Source organism: Tympanuchus pallidicinctus, unplaced genomic scaffold (assembly GCF_026119805.1).
Source record: "Tympanuchus pallidicinctus isolate F22 unplaced genomic scaffold, pur_lepc_1.0 scaffold8, whole genome shotgun sequence".
Lineage (NCBI taxonomy): Eukaryota > Metazoa > Chordata > Aves > Galliformes > Phasianidae > Tympanuchus > Tympanuchus pallidicinctus.
Genome location: NW_026294802.1, coordinates 53,835,943 through 53,857,489, shown reverse-complemented (window position 1 = coordinate 53,857,489; position 21,547 = coordinate 53,835,943). Strand labels below are relative to the sequence as shown.

Genomic DNA, 21,547 nt, shown 5'->3' with positions numbered 1-21,547 from the left:
CCCTTTCTCCCCGTTGTAGAACACAAAGAGAAAACCAATAAACCCCATGGGAGAAGCACGGAGTGACGTTCCTGTGTGCAGTGTTGCACAGGGGTGTGCAAGGAGTGCTGTGCCATGTGCAGCATCCCATAGGGACGTGCAGGGAGCAGTGTGTCCCCATGTGTCCCTTGCTGTATGCAGGGTCCCTCTGGGCTGCCCGACCCCTTCCCCTCTGCCCCAACCCCACACACTGCAGGCTCTCAGCTCCTCCCTGCCTGCCCAAGCTGCGGCCAGAGGGAAGAAACAGCAACAAAAGGAAGAAGTTGGGAAGGAGCAGCTTGAGCTCGAAGAAACAAATGAAATCTCATCATTTATCCCCAGTGGTCAGTGGCACAGATAACATTTTTCAAAGTGTAATTGCAGTCAATTGTACTTTCCCCCCAGTGCCCGTCAGCTCATCTTAGCTGGCGTGATAAATGTTGGCTTTTAAGCAAGAATGGATTGATTATTAATAGCTTAGATACCAGTTACAGGAACTGCAATAAAACTAGATTTTAATTTCCCTCTCTATTAAGGAATCTCATGTTTCATTCAACATAGAGAGAAAATAGGGTGGTTTTTCTGCAAAGGTATTAGATATGCTGCTGGGATGAAGGCCCATTGAGGCACCCAAGCGTGGTCTCTATCAGACTGGGTTTGGGCAGCACTGGGTTGCTGGATGTGTGGCCCCCAAAGCACTGCTACCCCAAAGCTGCCTGAAATCCCTGCACAGCACCATTCATGGGGCAGGGAGGTTGGGCTGTGATCTGTGTCTAAACCAGGGGAAAAAGCACAAAAGCCGCCTTGACTGAAGAACGGAGCTGTGCATTTTAATCTCTTATAACTTTTATGATGTAATTCTGAATTATGTTATTGCATTTGTATTTAGAGAGCACGCCAGATGGCGCATGCAGTAACACTTTAAATTAGGGTTTCCCAAATACACATTAAATTTAGATTTAATAAGACAGTTATCGCACGGGAATTAAATACCAATTGATTATTTGTAAAATAACCCAGCGCGGCGACGTGCAGCTCGGCCATGCTGGTGCTCAGCAGCTGCCATGAGGATGGGGAACCTTTGCCCCCTGGCTGGGCTCAGTCCCATCCAGCCACGTCCCCACCTGTGCACCTCTGGGGACAGAAGGATGTGACACAGCCCACAGCTGGAGCTGCCTGCATGTCGTGCAAACCCAGCGTCACAGACAGCACCTCCAGCTCCGTGCTGCCGCAGATCCGTGTTACTGTTACTCTCCAGCACCACAACACGCTGCTCGTATCGTCGGGGATAATTTACCTTTCTAATCAAATCGATTTCCATTCAAATGAATTCTCTTGTCCATCTCCTTTCCAGTAATGTTATTTTAAGCGTGAGCTGTGTCTTGGTACGAACGCATAATCAGGTGGTGGGATGCAGAGGGCACCACGGTGCTTTATGGCGAATCAAATAGAAGGGAAATTATAGAAGCTCTTAAGCACCGTAATTTATGTCCTGTAACTTCAGCCGGGGCCAATGTGTGAAATTACAGCCCCTCTGGGTTTCTCTCCCCTCCTACTCCGTGTCTCAGCGCTCCTTCCCTATTGGCAACTTCTGCCATTATGGGGACAGCTCAGCCCACAGCCCCACTGCAGCCCAAAGCGAGATGGGGGGCAGCGGCCACTCGTTAATTGCCCCACAGCAGCCAGCAACTTCATTACCTGACCCTCCTACTGCCCATCTCTGCCCCAATCCTGGTGCAGCCCAGCACTGCCCATCCATGGCACCCGCAAAGCCCAGGCATCACCGTGGTGGCATCACTGTGTGCTCCAGAGCCACCCAGCAGGGTCAGCACAGAGGCAGTGCAGCCGAGGGCCTGGCAGGCGAAGGGAGGCAGCTCTGTGAGCAGCTGAATGATGCAGCTCCCACCCTTCACCCTTTATTTGTATTTTCTGTCCTGCACGATATATATCAGCCGCCGTCGGTGCTGGAGTGCTGCTCCACAGTCTATTATAAAATGGCTCGGTGCAAAAGATGCATATAAATAAGAGAAGCTGTGAAGTGTTCCTCAGCCACCGGTGCAGGGAGCGCTCATGGCCGTGATTTATGGCCGCTGCTCGCTGCTCCTCTCCGACATAAATCTCACCCTTCATTCACACTCGGGGCTGCAGAGAGGCAGTGGGGCACCCCCAGCCCCAGCACCGCACACCCCCAGTGCCCTCAGCTCAGGGATGGGGTCACGTCCAGCATTTCCCAGTGGTTTCACAGCTGGGCAGGGCGGGAGGGAAACCTCTGCATCCCCAAAAGCAGGCAGGTGTTCCCAGGGCCGGCTCAGCCCGCTGTGCTTCTGCTCGGGGCAGGTGCTGCTGTCAGGTTTGGGTGGAACTTACATTGTGCTGCAATGCTGATAAATCAGGACTTCTCCTCTGCCAGGTTTATTGCTGCGGGGCTGCGCTCTGCTGGGTGCAGCTCTGCCTCGCTCCTTCTGCGGTGCCAAGGGCTGCAATGGTAACAGCCAACCGTGTTTGCAGTGACCGATGCCATTGGCAACAGTCAATGCCATTTGCAATGACCCAACGCTGTTTGCAACGACCAGCGCCGTTTGCAGTGATCAGTGTTGCTTGCACTGACCAATCACACTTGTGATGACTGACACTGCTTGCAGTAGCCAACGCCACTTGCAATGATCAGTGCCATTGGCACCATCCAGTAACGTTAGCAACGAGCAGCGCTGTTGGCAATGGTCAGTGATGCTTGCGGTGACCAATGCAGCCGATGCGGCGCTGCAAAAGACGAGCACTTATCTGCAAAGGGCCCCGAGGCAGCCAAAGCCTGCAGTCCAGCAGGGACCTCGGCCGTGGAGCGGCTCCCTGTGGGTTTGCTCCGTGCAGGCAGAAATCAGGGCAGGGGCAGGGAAGCGGCTGCAGCCCCGCCTGCAGGCTGTGGGCCTCCGTGTGCCGAAAGGAGCGCGGCAGCACCGGGCACGGCGAGCTGCTCCCCTTCCCAGCACGTTTCTCTCTGCACATTCCTGCAGCAGCGCCGTTTGCTCGGTTAAATAACTCATTTATCTTTCCGTGCTCTCCGCACATCATAATACAGCCGCTCTGACAATGCTGCACACCAAAGGCCTAATTTTAGCAATGGTGTTTATAAGGAATCAGTTTGAAATATTGGAGCGGTCGGATGATGGTTGGCTGTTGGGGCTTTTGCTGAAATACTGACGTTTGCAAGAAAAGCCGCTCGTAAGGAAAATTCTGATGATAACAACTCATTTAGAATAAATCAGTTGGGAATGGTTCGTGTAATGCTGTGCTGAGTGCTGTGCTGCCCTCCCCGTGGGTTCTGTGCAGATGTGTGGTCAGTGGGGTTGGGGAAAATAAGGGGGAAACGGGGAGAAGAAAAGGGGAAAAAAAGGGAGGGGGGGAAGGGGAAAAAAGAGGGGAAATAAAGGGGATAAATGGGGGGAAAAGGGGAAAAAAAAGGAGAAAAGGGAAAAGGGGGGAAGAAGGGAAAAGGTTGGAAAAGGGTGAAAAATGAAAAAAAAAGGGAAATAAAGAGGAAAAATGGGAAAAGGGGAAAAAAAGGGGGGGGGGATAAAGAGGAAAGTAAGGAAAAAAAGGGAAAAGAAGGGAAAAATAGAAAGGAGAACAGGAAAAAAAGGAAAAAAGGGGGGGGGGAAGGAGGGGAAATGGAAATATGGAGAATAATGGGGAAAAGGTTGAAAAAGGGGAAAAGAGAAAAAGGGAAATAAAGAGGAAAAAGGAGAAAAAGGAGGAACAAATGGGGGAAAGGGGAAAAGGGGAAAGAAGGGGAGAAAGAGGGAAAAAAAGGGGAAGGGGGGATAAAAGGGAAAGAAAAAAGGAAGAGAAAAGGGGAACAAAGGGAAAAGAAGAAAAAAAGGAAAAAGGGGGGAAAAGGGCAAAAGGGGAAAAAAGGTGAAAAAAAGGGGGAAAAGAGAAAAAAAGAGGAAAATATGGGGGAAAAAAGCAAAAAGGAGGAAAAAGCCAAAGAAGGGGGGAAAAGGGGGGAAAGGAGGAGAGGAGAGGAGAGGAGAGGAGAGGAGAGGAGAGGAGAGGAGAGGAGAGGAGAGGAGAGGAGAGGAGAGGAGAGGAGAGGAGAGGAGAGGAGAGGAGAGGAGAGGAGAGGAGAGGAGAGGAGAGGAGAGGAGAGGAGAGGAGAGGAGAGGAGAGGAGAGGAGAGGAGAGGAGAGGAGAGGAGAGGAGAGGAGAGGAGAGGAGAGGAGAGGAGAGGAGAGGAGAGGAGAGGAGAGGAGAGGAGAGGAGAGGAGAGGAGAGGAGAGGAGAGGAGAGGAGAGGAGAGGAGAGGAGAGGAGAGGAGAGGAGAGGAGAGGAGAGGAGAGGAGAGGAGAGGAGAGGAGAGGAGAGGAGAGGAGAGGAGAGGAGAGGAGAGGAGAGGAGAGGAGAGAGGAGCCCCGCCGCGGCCTCGAGGTCGGTTCTCTTCCCCCCAGCAGCAGCGCTCAGCCTCGGCTGTGGCACAGACGCACGCAGGGCTGCAATCATCATCTCCTTTATTATTCTGTAAATGTGAACTTTACAAAGCCTGGTACAATGAATGGTCGCACCGTCCGCGTCTTCCTTTCTCAGAAATGGATTTTCCGTCATCTGAAAACAGCTGTGAGCACAGTTCCAACGGGGGGAAGGGGAGGGAGGGGGGTGTCCTTAACCTTTTATTTCTCATTTTAGTTACTTCTATATGGCGTCAGCCGTGGCTACAAAATAACAGTCATAACTACACAAAGAGCACATAAATACCAGTGAATAATGCGCGATCAAAGGAGAAATTAAAAAAAGAAAAAAAAACAACAACATAAAACCAACCAAAACAAAAGGAAGCGAGCATCGTCCGTGGCTGAGAGACAGAGCTCAGCGGTGCTGCGGGGCGCTCCGACAGCACCGCGATAACAGTCGTGGAGTCACAGTACTGCGCGCAGCGCCGGGCCGCTGCCGAACGAACGGCGGCGCCGCTCAGCCCTTCGCTTTGCCTTCCCCCAAAGCGCCCGAAGGTCAACGCCGCAGCGCCCCGACCCCAAGGGCGGCTCGGAGCTTCGCCCTGCGGCGTCCTTTCGCCATCCGCTCCGTTCGTTTCTTTCGTTTCGTCTTTGTTCGTTTATTTATTCTCCTGTCTGCTAAAAATAGTATTGCGAGTTTTGGCTTTTTTTTTTTTTTTTTTTTTCCCTCTTCTTTTAATATATATATATATATATTTTATTCTTTATTATTTTTTTATTATTATTACTTTTTTTTTTTTTTTTTTTTTTTTTTTTTTTTTTTTTTTTTTTTAAACTTCGACATAAAAACCCAACCGTCGTTGTGCAAAACGCTTCTATAACAGTGGAAGAAACTCATGGCGGCGCCCACCGGGTGCACAGAGCTCCCACAGCCCCGCCTTTGGGGCAGCCCCGAGGCCTGGGCCGACAACAACGTGACACATCTGTACAGCAGGGACACTTGGAAACAGCAGTTGGAGCCCCAGGCGGCCGCGAGCTCCCCGCCTTCAGGATTTACAGCCGGCGGAGGCTCTCGGTTGCTTAATGGGCCGTACACCCTTCTCCGCTCACAGCGAGTTATTTCTGTAAATACAAGCAATCCCAACAAAAGCTTAGCAGGAAAACGACAAGGAAAGGCATCGATCCCTGCTCCGGCGGCTCCGTGTGGCCACCAGCCCCACGTGAAACCTCCCAGCAGGGTGGGAATGGCACCGCACCGCTGCTGGGACACGGCGGGGAGGAGGAGGGTCCTGCAGCCCTGTGCTGCCTGGAGCTGAGAAACGGGGCTGTGGGGATGTGGAGAAAGGGTGATGTGGTGCCACAGGGATGTGAGGGCACAGGGATGGGTGGGCATGGGGGTGTGGGGGCTGCACGGAGCACGCGCTCTGATTTCTTTAAAGGTGCTTGGTATAACTTCAGATATATAATATACATGTAATATTGCTAATAGTCAAGCATAGGAATAAAGGTGCAGACATACCATAAATACTGATGCTCTGATTTTACACTATCAGACCTAGATGAATGCAGTTTCCTATTCACATTATAAAGCAGCCCCAAATTCTATAATTTAAAATAGTGTCGTAAACAAAGAGGAGGAAGGAGTTGGTTATGATCTGATTCTCTCCATCTGTTTTCCTTGGGAAAAAAAAAAAAAAAAAAGAAAACAAAGAAAAAAACAAAAGAAAAGAAACAAAAAGGATCAAAAAATTCTAAGGCACTCAGGAAAGCCGCATACAATCGATGGACTGCTCTGTTCTCGCGTTACATTCAGTGTTTCAAAGGGGTAACTTGGTTGTGTTTGTCGGAAGAATACAATCATTATCCACATAACATTGTCAAACATATCATTAATCCTCCACACACAGGAAACATTAGTGCAAAATGCTTGCCCTCATCTACCAGATAAGGAGAAACCCAACGCCCTTCACATTTTAGAAGTTTGCCTTCCTAGTAATAAGAAGAAAACGAACCCAAATGAAAGAAGAAGAAAAAACAACAACAAAAAGGAAAAGAAAAAAAAAAAAGGAAAAAACAATAAAAGGAAAGAAAGAACCCCAAAAATATACAGGAAGTTGTGCTAGGTATAAAAATATATATTTTCACTGTGCAACTCGACTCTCTTCAGATTCTCTGCCCTAAGCCATTCAAGTACTGCTGCTGCTGTCCCTGGGCTGTCTGGGAGCGCTTTGCTCGGGGCCCCTCGAGCCAGCAGGGAGCCACGCAGCCCCATCCAAAGGGGTGAGGAGGAGGAGGCCCCACAGCGCTCCCCACAGGCGCAGAGCAGCCCTCACAGGGCAGCCAGCATTGCAGGGGGCACCTTGGAGGGCAGCGGGGGAACCCTGGGCTGCGGGACCCTCAGCTCCATGGGAAGGCTGGGAGGGGAAGCCCGAAACAGCTGTGCTGGGGCAGCACCACGCGTCGGGAGGAGCGGGTGATGGTGGATGTGGGTAAAGTGCAAATGGGGCCGGGGCAGTGGCAGTCCTGTGCCCCGTGTCACAGCCACTGCTGCTGGGGTTGGAGCAGGGGCTGCCCCACGTGCTGTCCAGGGTCGGGGGGCAGGGAGGAGCCCGGCATTTCTTGGTCTCAGGGCAAAGAACAGCAGAACGGGCCAAGCGCCGGACAGCTTCGTATCACGGTGCCAAAAAACAGCTTCAAGTATAGAAGAAAACAGAAGGGTCAGCCTCTCGCCCCTCCACTTCCCGAATTTCAACACAGAGACGGAAGGAAACCCTGAGCAAAGCGCTGCCTGGATCCAGGAACTAAAGTAGGAAAGAAAGAAAGAGCTCCAGGAGCCCAAAGCGACCGCTTGTGGTGCACTCGTCCAGAGCCCCGGACCCGTTGCAGAACACACCCTAAGTACCCTAACGCAGGCCCTTCCGTCACAGTAAAAATCAAGAATAAAAGCAAAAGCAGCCATCCTCAGCAATGCCAGGGCTGCCCCGTGCCCAGCACCGCTGTGCAGCACCACGCACCTCCATCCATGCCAGCACTGAGCCGACCGCGTCCTGCTGAGCCGAACCCCCGCAGCTCCATCGCCGTGCCCCGGGGACAGCAGCCTGGGATGGGCGGCAGGCAGTTGGGTGTGAGGGCTTCTTCCCAGCAGGACGAGCCAAAGGCCAAAAAGGGGTACAAAGCTCTTCAATAAAAAAAAAAAGAACAAAAAAGAAAACAGCCTTTGCGCCCCCAATCCATTTCGGACATAGGAGCGGGCGCAGGGGCGAGGAGAACCCAGCGCAGCGGAGCAGCTCAGAGCAGGAGGGGGAGAGGAACCGAGCAGCACCGAGACGGGCAGCGAGAGGAACAGCCACGTCCTGCATCCTCCTGACCTTCCACCAACAGAAGCACGCAGCAGTTTCCCCCACCCCGTGCAGCCCAGCAGCCCGCGGCCCAGCGCTCCACGACGCACAACTCGCTGCCGAGGACAAGGTGAGCGATGGCTGGACTTCTGAGCTGAGGAATGGATGGGTGGTGATGGGGGGGGGGGGCATCGAGTATTTCTCCTCCCCTTCTTTAAAAAAAAAAAAAAAGGAAAAAAAAAAAGAAAAAAAAAGGAAAAAAAAAAAGAAAAAAAAAGCTACAATCGCATAGACTAACCTCAGGAATATCAAAAAAAGGAGCCCGATAGTTTTCTCTTTTTTTAAGTAGGTCGCCACAGACCTATCGTTTACAGTATAACGAATGCGATTATTTCCTTCATAAATTTTAAATACAAGCAGAATAAAAATCACATTTTTTTCAGGCAACAGTAGCAGTTCAGTAGGTAAGTGGCTTGATCACATTTTTGTTTTGTATTAGTAATGCATGCAAGCAGCTTTAGTATTACAGATCCCTTATAGGTCACAAAACGTTTGCTCTCTCTATAAAGTCCCTCCATAAGTGCCATCCTGTCTTCTCACCGGAGTTTCGGGCCGGCTGGAGGGGCCCGAGCCCTGCTCAAAAGGTTGGGGAGTGCTTTGGGTATCCGATGCCATGGCATCCGTGGCAGCCGCCTCCTGTATGACAGAGCCGGCGCCCTCGGCATCCTCGCTCTGTTCGAAGGACTGGCTGGATCCGTTGCTCAGATCGACGCTCACTGTGTTAGTTCTCAGTGCCACTATAGTTCCTGAATCGCTCCTCCTTTCTGCATAGATTTGCTGCTCAAAGACCTGAGCAGAGCTGGGCTGGAATTCGGGATCCAGAGGGACGCTGTTTGTGGTGGAGCCCATCACGGTGCGGTACATCTCCATCCCCTCGGGCAGCATGGATTTGATCTTCGGGAGCCAACGCTTGCGGACCCGGCGGGCGTTGGTGCACATATCAGCTGCTATGACATTCATCTCGCTTTCCTTAAAGCTCGGGGCAAAATTCTGACAATACACTGCAAAGACAGGGATACACGGCGCTGAGGAGGGAGGGCAGCAGCGCCAGGCCCCAGTGCAGGGCTCACTGCAGCCCAGTGCTTGGATGGGGGTCAGAGCTCCCTGCCACACTGAGAACAGCGCTCCTCAGCCCGAGGGATGGGCAGATGGGGGGCTGGAGGAGGGGGCTGGAGAGGGACCGAGCCCTGGGATAGTGGGTTCCCAACCACCAGCCCCAGCCGCCAGCTGGGAAGGCACCCACCAATGGATCCACCAACAACTCCGATGTTACAGAGCAAAACCCGTGATGAGTAACGACCAACTACAGCTCGTGCACTGGATATTTCCCTGTGAAACGCCTGAAAAATCATCCTGATTTTGGGATGCCCTGATACACAACAGCAAAGCTCAGCTGGGGCACTGCCGGCCTGGCCAGAGCTGTGGGAGCTCCGCACCCAGGCAGCAGACCCTGCAGTGCTTCTGAACATTCGCCGCTCCGTTCCTCTCTGCAGAGCTCAGGGTGACATTTACAGTCAGTAAATACGCCATGCAGACTCCAGTGGGGTGACAGAACCCTTCCTCTCCACCATACACCAAGAGCAGGTGGGATGGGCTGCATGGTGCCAAAGGCAGCTCCCTACGGAGGGGTCAGCAGCCCAATCCCCCGGGCCTTGGCCTCAGACAGCCCAGGGCACGAAAGCCAGGGCAGCCAGACCCAGTCCAGCAGTATCCAGCACTGAGTGCTGCCAAAAGCCATCATTTTGATTTCCTTCTTAGAGCACCCCATAATTAACTGCGAAATCGACGTTTTAAAACACAGCGAAACAGTCAAGTGGCGATGATGCTTCCTATTAAGATGCTGCCAAACAAAAAATTAAATTCAGACCAAAAAACTGACATTACAAAATCAACTTCCCTGTCACCTAATTTCGCCATAACGTCGCCCCCTGTAGCGTAACAGAGACGGCCTTCCCTGCTCAGGTTCTGGCTTTGCCCTCGGCATGCAGTTCCACCCCAGCAGCAGCAAACCCCTCTCCTTACGTTTCACGGCGTTCAGGACTCTGCTGTCCAGAGGTTTCCTGCTGGGGTCGCTCGTGGAGGAGCGGATTCCGGTTCCGCAGCTGTTGGCAAGGGTGTTCCTGCAGGAGAGGCAAAGCAGCACCTTCACACTGGGCACCCGCGGCCCATTGGGGCACCCAGTGCCTTCAGTGCCTGCAGGGAGGGGCACCGAGATCGGAGGTTTTAAGGCAAGCAATTGGAAACTGTTCAAGCATTGCTGGGAAATGGCACAGACGTGTGGCAGACCCAGGGGGTGACACATTCACACATCATCTGCCGGCACACTCACAACTCCAGCAAATACTTTGGGGTCCCTCGGGGAGCAGGACGTACCGATCGAAGAACGTGGCCAGGAGACGCCTCAGGAGGACTTTGTGTTTGACACCAGCACATAAGTGGCAATTCATCAGCTGCCCCCGCGTGATGTAAACACCTGAGCCTGGAAGAGAAGGAGAACCAGGGGTGAGGATGGGCTGCGCTGTGCTGCAGGGCAGGGCGAGAGCCCGGCAATGGGCGGTCTGTGCAGGATGGTCTGCAGGAGCCAAACAAGAGCATTTTATTTTTCCACTCTGCAAAGACACACAGAACACGTGGTACTGTATGTACAACTGGACTGTTTGTTCTCTCTGAAGGAAGAGAAGCCCAAAGTGATTGGCTTTTTCTTTTCTCGAGCGAAAGAGTGGAGAACGTCAGTAAAATGAGAGCAAAATCCCCATCTAGCACAGAAATAAGGACACCCTTTGCTCTCAAGATATACAAACACCTACTGGAGAAACAGAATCCCTCCTAGGTTTGCAGGACAGTGCCCAGAGCCCAGATTTCATGCACAAAAGCAGGTGGAAATGTGTGAGCACTGCTCTGGATGTCACAGCAGCCCCGCACACTGCGTCCGCCCATCGGATTTACTGCCACCGTCGCAAGGCCAGCTTAAGGCTGTGCAGACAGAGCTGCTGAAGTTTGCAGAATCCACGGTGGCAGGAAAGCCTGAGACAAAGGGAAAAGCTCGGGGGGGTTCCCAGAGGCTCGTGCTGAAGGATGCGGGGCAGCAATCAATGGGCTGCAGTGCGATGGCACGGGATGAACCAGCAGAGGGAATGCTGAGTGCTGCCATGGGCAGCTCCGCTCCGGCAGAGGGAAAACAGCCCAGGCAGCTGCTGCTGGGTACAGACATTCATCTCTTTTTCCAGATGGAAAAATGTAAATGAAGCTGAGGTGCCCCCAGCCTGCAGCGTGCACCGTGGAAATAACCCGCACCGCTTCGTGCCTGTAAGAAGTCTCACTCAAAATGTAAATGGGCACAAAATGAATATTCCTGATCCCATGTAAACTACGGCTCCTGTCTGCCAGCACAGATCTGCCCAGTGCTACCAGCCCCCTCTGCAGAGCACAGCCACAATCCTGCTCCGACCCGGAGACAATCAGGCACAGATGAAGGAGCGCAGAGTGGGACTGCCACGTCCCTCAGCAGGGCACTGCATGGGTCACTTCACCTAATGCAGTGAGCTGGTGGGGGGAAGCAGCTCATGCTGTGTCATGGGGCACTGCAGCGTGGAGGAAAGTGCAGCAGCCCACGGCTCGTGGGGCTGGAATCAGGTCTGGGCATTGCAGCCATGCACTGGTCTCTGCAATACAGACCCATGGCAGCAGCCCAAGGGCTCCGTCCTGCACCCAGCAGGGCAATAACCCAGCACTGGGGAGCAGCCAGGTCCCCACTGACTGCACGTTTCCCACCACTCTGAAAATAAGGACGGGGGAAAGGTCCAAGCAAATCCCATCCCTTCTCTTCCTCCCAGCCAGGCAGCTTGAAACACCCCCCATTTTTGGATGGGTTTTTCAAAGCTTGCTCACCGGCACCAATTTCACTTCCGTTGCTTTGTAAATCTTTTAGTCTGATGAATTATTATTATTTTTTTATACTAAAAAAAAATAAAGATCTGCGCATCTAAATCCAAATACAACTGCCATGCAGCCCACACCAATCAGGAAGAACACAAGCTGCAGAATTCAATTAAAATGCTAAATTAATTCAATTGAATAAATCCTGTTAATGACACATTTTTCTATCAGCAAATTAAAGGAAACTCAGAACTTTTTTTTTTTTTTTTTTTTAAAGATGATTGGTGATGAATAATCCAGAAAGACAAAGCAAGGGCACGCACGGCTCCTGCAGCGGCACAAGAGGAAGAACACATTTCAGGCAGGACAGCAGCAGAGGTTTGCAGCAGTTCCCAAGCCAAGAGGTGCTGCCCCTCATTACCTGCCACGAGCTCCAGCTTCTCCCCAGGGTCCCCCTCGGAGTAGAGCTTGGGGTGGCAGCGGTACCCGATCTGGCTGATGAGACTGGCTGGGAGGGCAACCAGATCCCGGCGGATGAGGACACAGGAGCGGTTCTCCAGCGGGATCTGCTCCGGCTTTTCTTGTGCAACTTAAAAATTAAGAGGGAAATAGATTAACGCAGTGACGGGGGAGGTGTGGTGTCACCAGGAGGGTGCATTGCTGCTTCTCCACAAGACCCTGGATGGCAGCAGCGCAGCCCGCAGAGGGGCTTGGTGCCACGGAAGGCTCCTGCACCCAGTGATGCTCTGCCTGCCTCCAGTTGACTCCCTGGTGTGGGCAGGCTGCTTCCCACACCTGCAAATGGGGTGTGCATGTGGAGACGGCTTCCCCACGCATCCATGGGGTGGGTTGGCAACCCAACGGTGGGCTCCAAAACAGGCAACAGATCACCCAAACTCCAAAATACCTCCTTCGGTACCCTAACTGCTTCTCCTGCTGAAATCACATTTCCCCTCTCCGCATACAACAGCCCCATCTGCAGACCCACTCGGAGGGCAGTAGCACACCAAGCAGCCCTGCAGTGCACGGGGCCGACCCGCTGCACCATCCCAGCAACAGCACTTTGGGACCACATTTCTGCTTCCAGGCTTGCACCCTCCTCCATCACGGCAGAGCTGTGCTCAGTGCGCAGGCAGGAACAGAAGGGACTGCCACAATTCTGCTGCACCCCAAAAATAACGGGCAGTGCACAGCTGGCCGAGCACAGCGCAAACACAGCCAAAGCCAACATTCACCCACAGCTTTCCGTGCTCCCACAGCCCTGAAGCAGCAGCTGGCAGCCAGGGCTGTGGCACAGAGCTGGTGCTCACTGTGCTACCTGTGCACGACGGGCTTTGTAGATCCCAGCCACCCCTTAGCAATGCTCTGCACGCGCCGTGCCCCCCTGCAGCAGTGCCTGGTCACGTCTTTGTGCAAGCAGTGCAGCAGCCAGCCCCTGCAGCAGGTGGGACAGACACCCTTCTACCACTGCTCACACACTGATTTCCCATTGATAAACAAATCTGGGGCAATCCACTAATACACTTCGGTCACATCTGTCTTCCTGTCTACCAACTCCTCCTTACACATGGGCACAACTCATTTTTGGGATCAGCCTCGATCCAACACGAGCACAAACTCGGTGCCACCAACAAGCCCTAGGATGCTCAGCACTGCTCCCAGCAGACGGCCGGCACGGCACAGAACAGTTATGTAAAGATGCAGAGCACAAGGGACACTTTGCTCCCATGTTCTCAAAGAAAGCAACTCTGTTTGGCCACTGTGCTTGGAAGAACAGGACAGTATTTGCTGCTAATTAATGTGGATCTTCAGAGGGCAGCAGCTCCTTCCAACGCGAACAATGCCGGGCATTGTTTGGGGCAGCTCTGCCTGGACTGAGCCCACCCCGGCCAGGGGAGCAGGAAGCACTGCAGAGGAAGCAGAGAGAGCTGCACGCCAGGCACGGATTTCATTTTGCATCTGCAACTTGCGAGGATGCAGCAGAGAGCACTGCAGTGGGAAGCGCCCGGGCGCAGAGCTGCAATGGGAAGCCACAAGTCACGAGCCCACGGCTACAAAATCACCTCCATCTGCTCTGTGCCAACGCATGGATCATTTTCACCTTCTCTCCTGAGGAATTCCTCTCCAAACAGCTTTACTCCATTAGCTTACATCCTGCAGGCCACGGTCTCCCCCCTCCGCAGCATCCCCTGGCACAGCACAGCCAGCCCTCAGAGCGGCACAGCCCTGCCTGTGCTGGTTTACATTGCACAAACGGGACATGTATAACAACGTGCTGGAATGCAGAGATTTGATTTGTGACCTATTTATACAGGGAGGTAATCTGGAATTAGTATAGGAAAAATATTACCGCTTTATAAATACCCCTATCTTGCCTCGCTGCAGACCTCAGCCAGGAGTGAAACATCTGCCAGCCTAAAATTAAACATCTGTGCTTCACGGGGGGGAAACCGCCATGAGTTTAATGCCTAAAAAGGGCAGCGGTGCCTGACCCAGGGCAAGGGGTGAATGCACACACAGCTCCTGTGCAAAACCCGGGGGAACCAATGCTGCCCACAGTCCTAAAAGACGTCCCGATCCCTCATGGGTGACATCCTCCTGCCCAGCCCTACTGCTCGCACTGCTCCTGCTGCCTATGGATAGCAGCAGCTCAGGGCTGCTCACTGCAGATCCTGGGCTGCTCCGTGCCCTCCTTCCTCACTGTCAGGAATCAGAGGCCAGGAGAGAGAAAACTATTCTCTCAGCTAATTACCACAACTCTTCCATAATGGCTATTTTAGATGAATTTTTAATGACAGGCGCTCCTGTCAGTGCGGGATTTCATAACTTCCAAGTCTTTTGCCATCCTGGAGCTCTGCTGCATCCAGATCTCCCCCCTCTGCCTAAAAAACAAAAAAAAGCAGTGACAGGCAGAGGGGTCGGAGCCTCACCTCACACAACCCCGCTGCTTCCCATCAGCATCAGCGTGCTGCAGGTGCAAGCAGTGAGCCGGGAGCAGCACGCAGAGCAGCGCATCTGCACGTCCTGCTGCAGCCCACTTCAGAGTGGGCCCACGGCGCTGTAATTAGGGATAAAAATACTTTGGCTTTTGTTTAACATCTCCTCGAGTTGAGCGTTTCTCCGATCAGATGTTAGGAACCTCATTGAGCCTCAGCAGCTCCACATCCGGAGCAATGGATGGAATCGGGCACTTTGCTGCGGCGCTGCCACCGCGGTGCTCCAGGTGTGCACCTGTCCTCGTGCTCCTCTGCAGCTCCTTCCCCTCATCCCAAGGATTTTCCTCAGGTTCACACTGCAGGTTCTCAGCACTAAGCAAGGCTGCGTCCCGCTCCTCTCCTCCCAGCAAAGCCCTTTGCCAAGGTCACAGTGCACATCTCACAGCCCGGCTGCGGAGACCTGAGCGTGGAACAGGGCTGGGGGCGGGCAAACAAGCACGAATTCGGGGCTCAGCTCTGGGCAACGCTGCTGTCAGAGCCAACCCAGCACTGCCGGGTGGGGGGAAAAGCATAGAAATAAGGGGAGGAAAAAGAAGAAATGCCTGAAATCCGGGGCTCGATGTGCCGCGCTCTCCTTCGCTTTGTTTTTGTTTTTCCAAACGGGGCTCCTGGAAACCCTGGCAATGTTTGAAGCGGCTGCCCCCTCCCCCCAACCTTTGTGAGGCTGCGGGAGCTCCATGCCAGCAGTGGGATTAGCCGGCTCGCTCTCTTCCATCTTACAGTTTTATTATTCTGCACCTTTTGAGGGTACGCTTTATCCTGAGTAATTAAAACACAGTTAGCTCTACAAGTCCCGACTATAATGGAATAGCTTAGGTTTTATTTTTTTTTTTTAATCTCTTTTTTTGTGTGCCCCGTTTTCCAGGAAGCCCGACACCAGAGCTGGCTTCATTAAAACAGGAAATTCCCTCAAAACGTGCGGCTGCAGAAGAGAAATTTTAGCAGAAATTGAGGGCAGAGCAGCCCTGCATGGGGCACAGCTCCATCCTAACAGCCCCCCCAGAAAGCAGCACAGCCTCCCTCCACCATGACGCCCCGCTGCACGCACACCAAAGGGCTCAGGGATGCCCAAGGATGCTCCCAGGCCTCAGAGCATCGCTCAGAGCTGCTTGGTACAGCATTCACAGTACAGCATTCACCCTGCCCCAGGCTCCCGGCAGCCTGCAGGATGGGTTTTGTTCTGCTGCTCTCTATGCACTGGCCCCATGACGGCGAAAGGCAAACACAGCACACAAGGCTATAATCCCATTTCTCTGAAGAATAATGCTCCGAGCGCTCAGCGCTGAGGACAAGCCCATATTACTCGCTGCGTGCTCTACAGTGAGAAAACACAAAACAAAATAAAAACAAACCCGGCGTGGAAGAAAGCAGCCTGAATTCAGCTTGAGGGCAGGCTGCTGGCACAGCCCTGTGCATGCACAGAGCCTGTCCCCGACCCCTGGCACTGCGGTGGGGACACAGCAGAGAGGTTTAGAGGGTCCTTCACTAGGCAAATATTTCTGATGGCGGAACAGCATCTCCACTGAGAGGAGTCATGGATGTGCTTGCTTCCATACAGCAATAAAATGGTATCAGCGGGACTCGAAGTGCTTTTCCCTGCTTGACTCCAGTGCACCAGGCAGGCCTGGCAGAGGAGTGGCTGTTAGTGCAGGAAGGTGGACAGCAGTCCTCCTGCGCTCCTTCCCACAGCTGTTCCCATTGAACATCTATGGGTATGATTTACGTGATGACGTTTGGAGGAAGGGACACAAGCATGCTGCACCGCATATTTCAAAAGGCTGGGACGAGGGGAAGGCGCCTCACACAGCCCAGAAGGTGACCCATGGCACCGGAGGACACGTGACACACTTGGAGGTGGCCACTGCCCTCGGGATGTCCCAGCGCCAGACTGTCTACCAACCAGCAAAGCCACAGAACCACCAGCTCACCAACCAGCTCCAACCCAGTGCAGAAGGACCGAGCAAAACCTCGTGGAGAGCGGAAAACCAAAGGACAGAGCGCTCCTTACCAGAATAGCCTCCCGAGGACTTGATGTACATCTGCCCGTACTGCTCCTCCACCATGGTGTCGTACGCCTCGTCGTCCTCCTCATCCTCCTCGTTGTGGTAGGACGTGGGGCTGTCGGTGGTGGGGATGCTGCTGGCGCCGGGGCTGGTGCGCTCCCCCTGCGAGTACTGCACCTGCTGCACGGTGGGCAGGAGGGAGGCCAGGTTGGGCACCCCATAGTAGGAGACACGCGACAGCTTCAGCGGGCCGGCAGCAGGGCCTGCTCCTGCAGGGCCATCACGTGCGCCCGGCTCCAGGGGCCGCTTGGCAGGCAGGCCCGGCACGGCGGCCGGCGGCAGCTCCAGGCTCTCGTGCTTGACCCGGGTGAGGAGCGGGATGGGCATGGAGGGGGACATGACGTAGGGCGCAGAGGCCGATTGCAGCTGGTTGCAGGGGCTCTGCGGCTCTGAGGAGGGGTCTTCGATCATGGCGGTCTGAGAGTCACAGTGGGGCGAGCTCACCTTGAACATCAAGTCTGTCCCCTTCTCCACGATGTGCTGGATCTGCAGGAAGCCCGCCGTGTACATCACCACCAGCTGCTCGCTGGCCGCCATGGTGAGCTTGCCGGTGTAGCAAAAGGAGAGGATCTGCTGGAAGCAAGCAGGGGGCACCGTCCCCGGCAGCTCAAAGGCATTTTTGCTGTTCCCGCTGAACAAGTCTCGGAAGTAGAGGCTGCTGGCAGCCAGCACGGCACGGTGTGCCTTGAAGGCCTGGCCCTTCACCACGATGGAGACATCGCAGTACAGCCCCAGCAGGCGCTGCTCGTTCAGGCAGCCCAGCACGGTGTTCCCAAAGTTGGGAATCTCTATGTGCAACATCTGCGACATGGCTCAGGATCCGCCGGAGCTCCTCAGGCATTCAATGCAGGGGTATCCAAAGTAGGGCACATCTGAAAAAGGGAGAAGGCAGGGAGAGAGAAACAGTGTTTTCAGACAGCTCGGAGGCACACGGTAACGCTGAAGGCTCCAAGCCGTGGTTGGAGCCAACGCAGCAAAGCAGTTCCTTATAAAATCGCTTATCGACGCTCTTAAGCAACGCTCATGGAGGACAGCGAGGGATGTTCCAAAACTCAAACATTTCCTTAAAGTTGCGGTCTGTTTAAATAAACCCCACTGATTTATTCCCCCGGGGGTTTACTTTATACAGCAAAATGTGAACCCATAATGGGAGAAGAGAGCACAGCAAAGCGCACAGAGAGCAGACAGACCTTGGGCAGCGTTATATAAGGAGCACCACCACCACCGCCGGCTACGCTGAAACTACAGAAAAGACATTTAGAAAGCAAAGTGCCATTTTGCCCGAGATAAAGGCGGCATTCCGTCAGTGCTCCCATCTCAAAGCACTTTCTAAAGCAACCTTCCCGTCTGCGCCAGAAAGAGGAAGCATTTCAACAGTTAAACCCTTTCTCAACAGAACGAGCCCCGAACAAAACACCGCTTATCTCACACACTGCGGCACGCTGGGTGCTGCCGGGGCGCAGACCCCACAGCACAGCCCAGGGCGGGGGGCCCGGCCCGGCCCAGGGCAGCCCCCACCTGCAGTACCTCGGGGCTGCCCACATCCTCAATAAATGTGATGGCAGCGTGGAGCCGGTGCGCAAAGCTGAGATGGTCAGCATCAGTGCCTCCTGTGCACCACAACTAAGGCAAAGCAAAGCACTGCGCATTCAGCAGCTCACAGCCAGAGCCCAGGACCCCCCCACACCCCCAGGGCTCCATGCAGCAGTCCGGCAGATCAAAAACAACTGAAAATCCCAATTGCCACCGATGCTGCTGAGTACAGACTGTGGTTAAGGAGGACTGAAAGCTCCGGAGAACATCACTTTAAAAAACAAAACAACAAAAAAACCAAACTGAAGTTAATCTGAGAAAGACTGGGGAAAAAAAAAAAAAAAAAAAATCTGCTCCGAAAAGAAAATAACCCACAAAGAGCTGCTCTGTTCCCAGTGCTGGGGGGGAAAAAAAAAACAACAACCCAACAAAAGTCCTATCCGCAAGGCCACGGGGTAACAGGAAGAAAAGGGAACGCTCGGAGCCAATTTCATTCTATCGGCACGGTTCAATAAAAGCCTTCCGAGCGAGGAAGTTGGCGGCCCCCCCGCCAGCAGGGCACGTACCTTCCAGCCGTGTCCGGGGGTCCCCTGCCCTCCTCTCACCCCACACTGTGTGGGGACGCCGAGCGCTCGGGGGAGGAAAGCAGCGCGGAGCCCTTTGCTTCTATCTGCTGGAGCTCAAGCTCTTACCAAGTCAAATCTCCACGGCAGTGCATAGCATCTAAATGAATAGGCCGGATGCAGATTAACATTCAGGCTGCTCTCTGCGATGAATAGAGCCCTTTGATTAGGGACCTGAAGTAAATGCCAGTTTCAAACCGAAGCTTTAAAAACAGAGAAATATCAGTGCCAGAGGAATGCTCTCAGTGTTGGTACAAGACAGACTTTTGATGAGTCACTGCAATGCAAACAAAGATGGCAGAAATACTGTACTGTATGCTGATGAAATGCTTAGTGGTGCCACGGCAACTGAGACAGGTTTTAAATTTATAGTGCAGTTTTGCATATGAATTACGCTGTAAACTGCCTCCCCTGCCATCTAGTACATCCAGAGTGTCAAAGCATTTAAACTATTCCAAACAGTCTGCAGCGCTGGCACTGCTGCTGGTGACTCCTCGAGCTGGGGAAGGGGCGGTGAGCCCAGCATCCCACAGCCAGCATTCCCACACTGAGCCCCGCATTGATCTCAGCATCCCCACACTGCACCCAGCACCTGCATCCCTATATCCTGTACCCCAGCATCCCCACACCGATCCCCAGCACCCTACCATCCCCACACTGAGCCCCCAGCATCCCACATCCCAGTATCTCCACTCCGAGCCCCAGCACCCCACACCCCAGCATCCCTACACCGAGCCCCAGCATCCTGCAGCCCAATACCCCACACGGCAGCACCCCGAGTCCATTTATCCCACACCGGGTCCCAGCAGCTCTGCACCCCACACCACCCCAGTGCCACCACCCCGAAGGGACAGCCCGGGTCAGTGTGAAATAAAGGTGCTCTATGGGCAGCCACAGGCATGATCCACCTCCCTCTCACCCCCCCCCCCCTCCCATAACATACAAGAAAGCCTTTCAAATGCAGGAAAAATGTTTACCCCTTGGGGAAAGCTTCTTTCAGTCTGTGGCTGAATCCACTAAAAGCAAATCCATTTGCTTAAGTAATGAAATCCTAGTCACATTGTCTCCTGGATTCAGATTTTAAATTACCTTCGCGTTTATTGAGCATGTTTGGTGCTATTTTCTGGGAAAGAGGGTGGGGCCTTACTTTGCTTACTTATCTCTCTACCCAGAGCGTTTTTATTCCAATTACTGCCCTAGGATTTGTTTCCATGGCCCTGCTCAGACGGTCGCAGGCAGGGAAAAATTAGGAGATTAAAGGCCATGGCACTCTTAGACAAGGATGGGATGGGGAGAATGGACACGGGCTGCAGAGCTCGCGCTCAACCCCTCCCCATTTTTGCACACATGACTCCACACCTCCTGCCCTGGTGCCTATTTGGTGCATTAAGTTCTGCCCCAGTGACTGCGTGGGGCATTAAGTTCTGCTCTGTAGAACGGCAGCGAGCTGCTGCTGCGCACCCAGCTGTCCTCACCGCACTCAGAGCACAGAGCTGTGGGTACCAGTGTGCCCTCAGCACCAGGAGGCACCGATGGGGTTCCCATGTGCCACACAGCGGGGTCAGAACTGGTCGAATAGACAGGAATTGTTCACATTGCTTAGAATTTGCTCTGCAAACAACCACGTCTCAAAAAGTCACCAAAACCGAGCCGGTTTCTGGATACGCTACCCAGGATTGCAGGCAAATCCCAGTGAGCTTTTGAAAGCCCAAATGACTCTGAGAGGAGCCCAGCGCTGTTTTTTTGTTCCCTTCTCTTTTCCATCGCCTCCCTATGGCAGGACTATTGGTAGCCAAATAAATAGGGCCAAGGCAGTCCTAAAGAACAAGCAGAATCTGTTCCCATTGCACCTCCCATCCCTACAACCAACAGCCACAAGTCAGCACCATGACCAGACCACGGATGCAACACGAGTGATAATGTCTAACTTCAAAAACTCCTCTTTTCTTTTTCTTCCTCCTTTTTTGGGGGGGCAAAACAGCACCAAACTGACTGGGAGCACCACTCCCACCAAACAACAAGCGAGTGGCTCCTTGCCAACACGAAACCTTGGGCAAAACCCGATTCCATCCGAACACCCCGTAAGTGTTTAAGAATCATGCGAGGTACGCGACAACCAAAGTAAGACATCGCTTTGTTTTCCAATGGAAGCCTCTTATCTGAGCTCTGATACAGGCCAGGAGGAACGGTGCATCTCTGCATGGTCCCGAGAAGTCACAGCCTTTGTCACAAGGAGCTCATCAACATTTCAGTGCAGTGCTGTGAGCTCTCAGGTTCTGTGCAGGATCGCTCGGCCCTGAAGAATTTCTCTTCTCGGAGGCCTGAGAGGTCGGGGTGAACCAATGGCAAAGAGAAAGGCATCGATCCGGAATACGATGCTGGCATCAGAGCTCCCATGGGAGTAATCAGAAATAATTAGATAATTCATTTAAATCATCTTTTCCTTAGCCAGCCTACAATGAGATCTGGAGATTTCATCACCACCACCAACAGAAAAAGCTCAAAGAGCATAAAAAAGGCAGAAGAGCCCTACAAAGGGTCCCTGCCCTATGTCCCCATAGGCCACAGAGCACTCGTGGCACAACAGAGTGGTGA

The 21,547-nt window shown here is 53.3% G+C and overlaps 1 protein-coding gene and 1 pseudogene across 3 annotated transcripts in view; both read right to left on the bottom strand.

The window, feature by feature from the left end:
* Positions 1-4,506: 4,506 nt before the first annotated feature.
* The window catches only part of NACC2 (NACC family member 2), a 37,534-nt gene continuing 20,493 nt past the window's right edge, over positions 4,507-21,547 (bottom strand). For 2 of the 3 annotated variants that reach the window (XM_052668567.1, XM_052668569.1), the window contains exons 2-6: positions 16,742-17,668; positions 12,159-12,326; positions 10,235-10,340; positions 9,884-9,981; positions 4,507-8,862 (exon numbers count right to left, since the gene is read on the bottom strand). In XM_052668567.1, the coding sequence (XP_052524527.1) occupies positions 8,363-8,862; positions 9,884-9,981; positions 10,235-10,340; positions 12,159-12,326; positions 16,742-17,606 (1,737 nt within the window). In that variant the 5' untranslated portion in view covers positions 17,607-17,668 and the 3' untranslated portion in view covers positions 4,507-8,362. Of the gene's footprint in view, positions 8,863-9,883; positions 9,982-10,234; positions 10,341-12,158; positions 12,327-16,741; positions 17,669-18,895; positions 19,573-21,547 lie in introns of those variants that run through there. The other variant, XM_052668568.1, reaches the window with a different exon arrangement.
* Positions 4,705-5,936, bottom strand: LOC128073766 (uncharacterized; annotated as a pseudogene).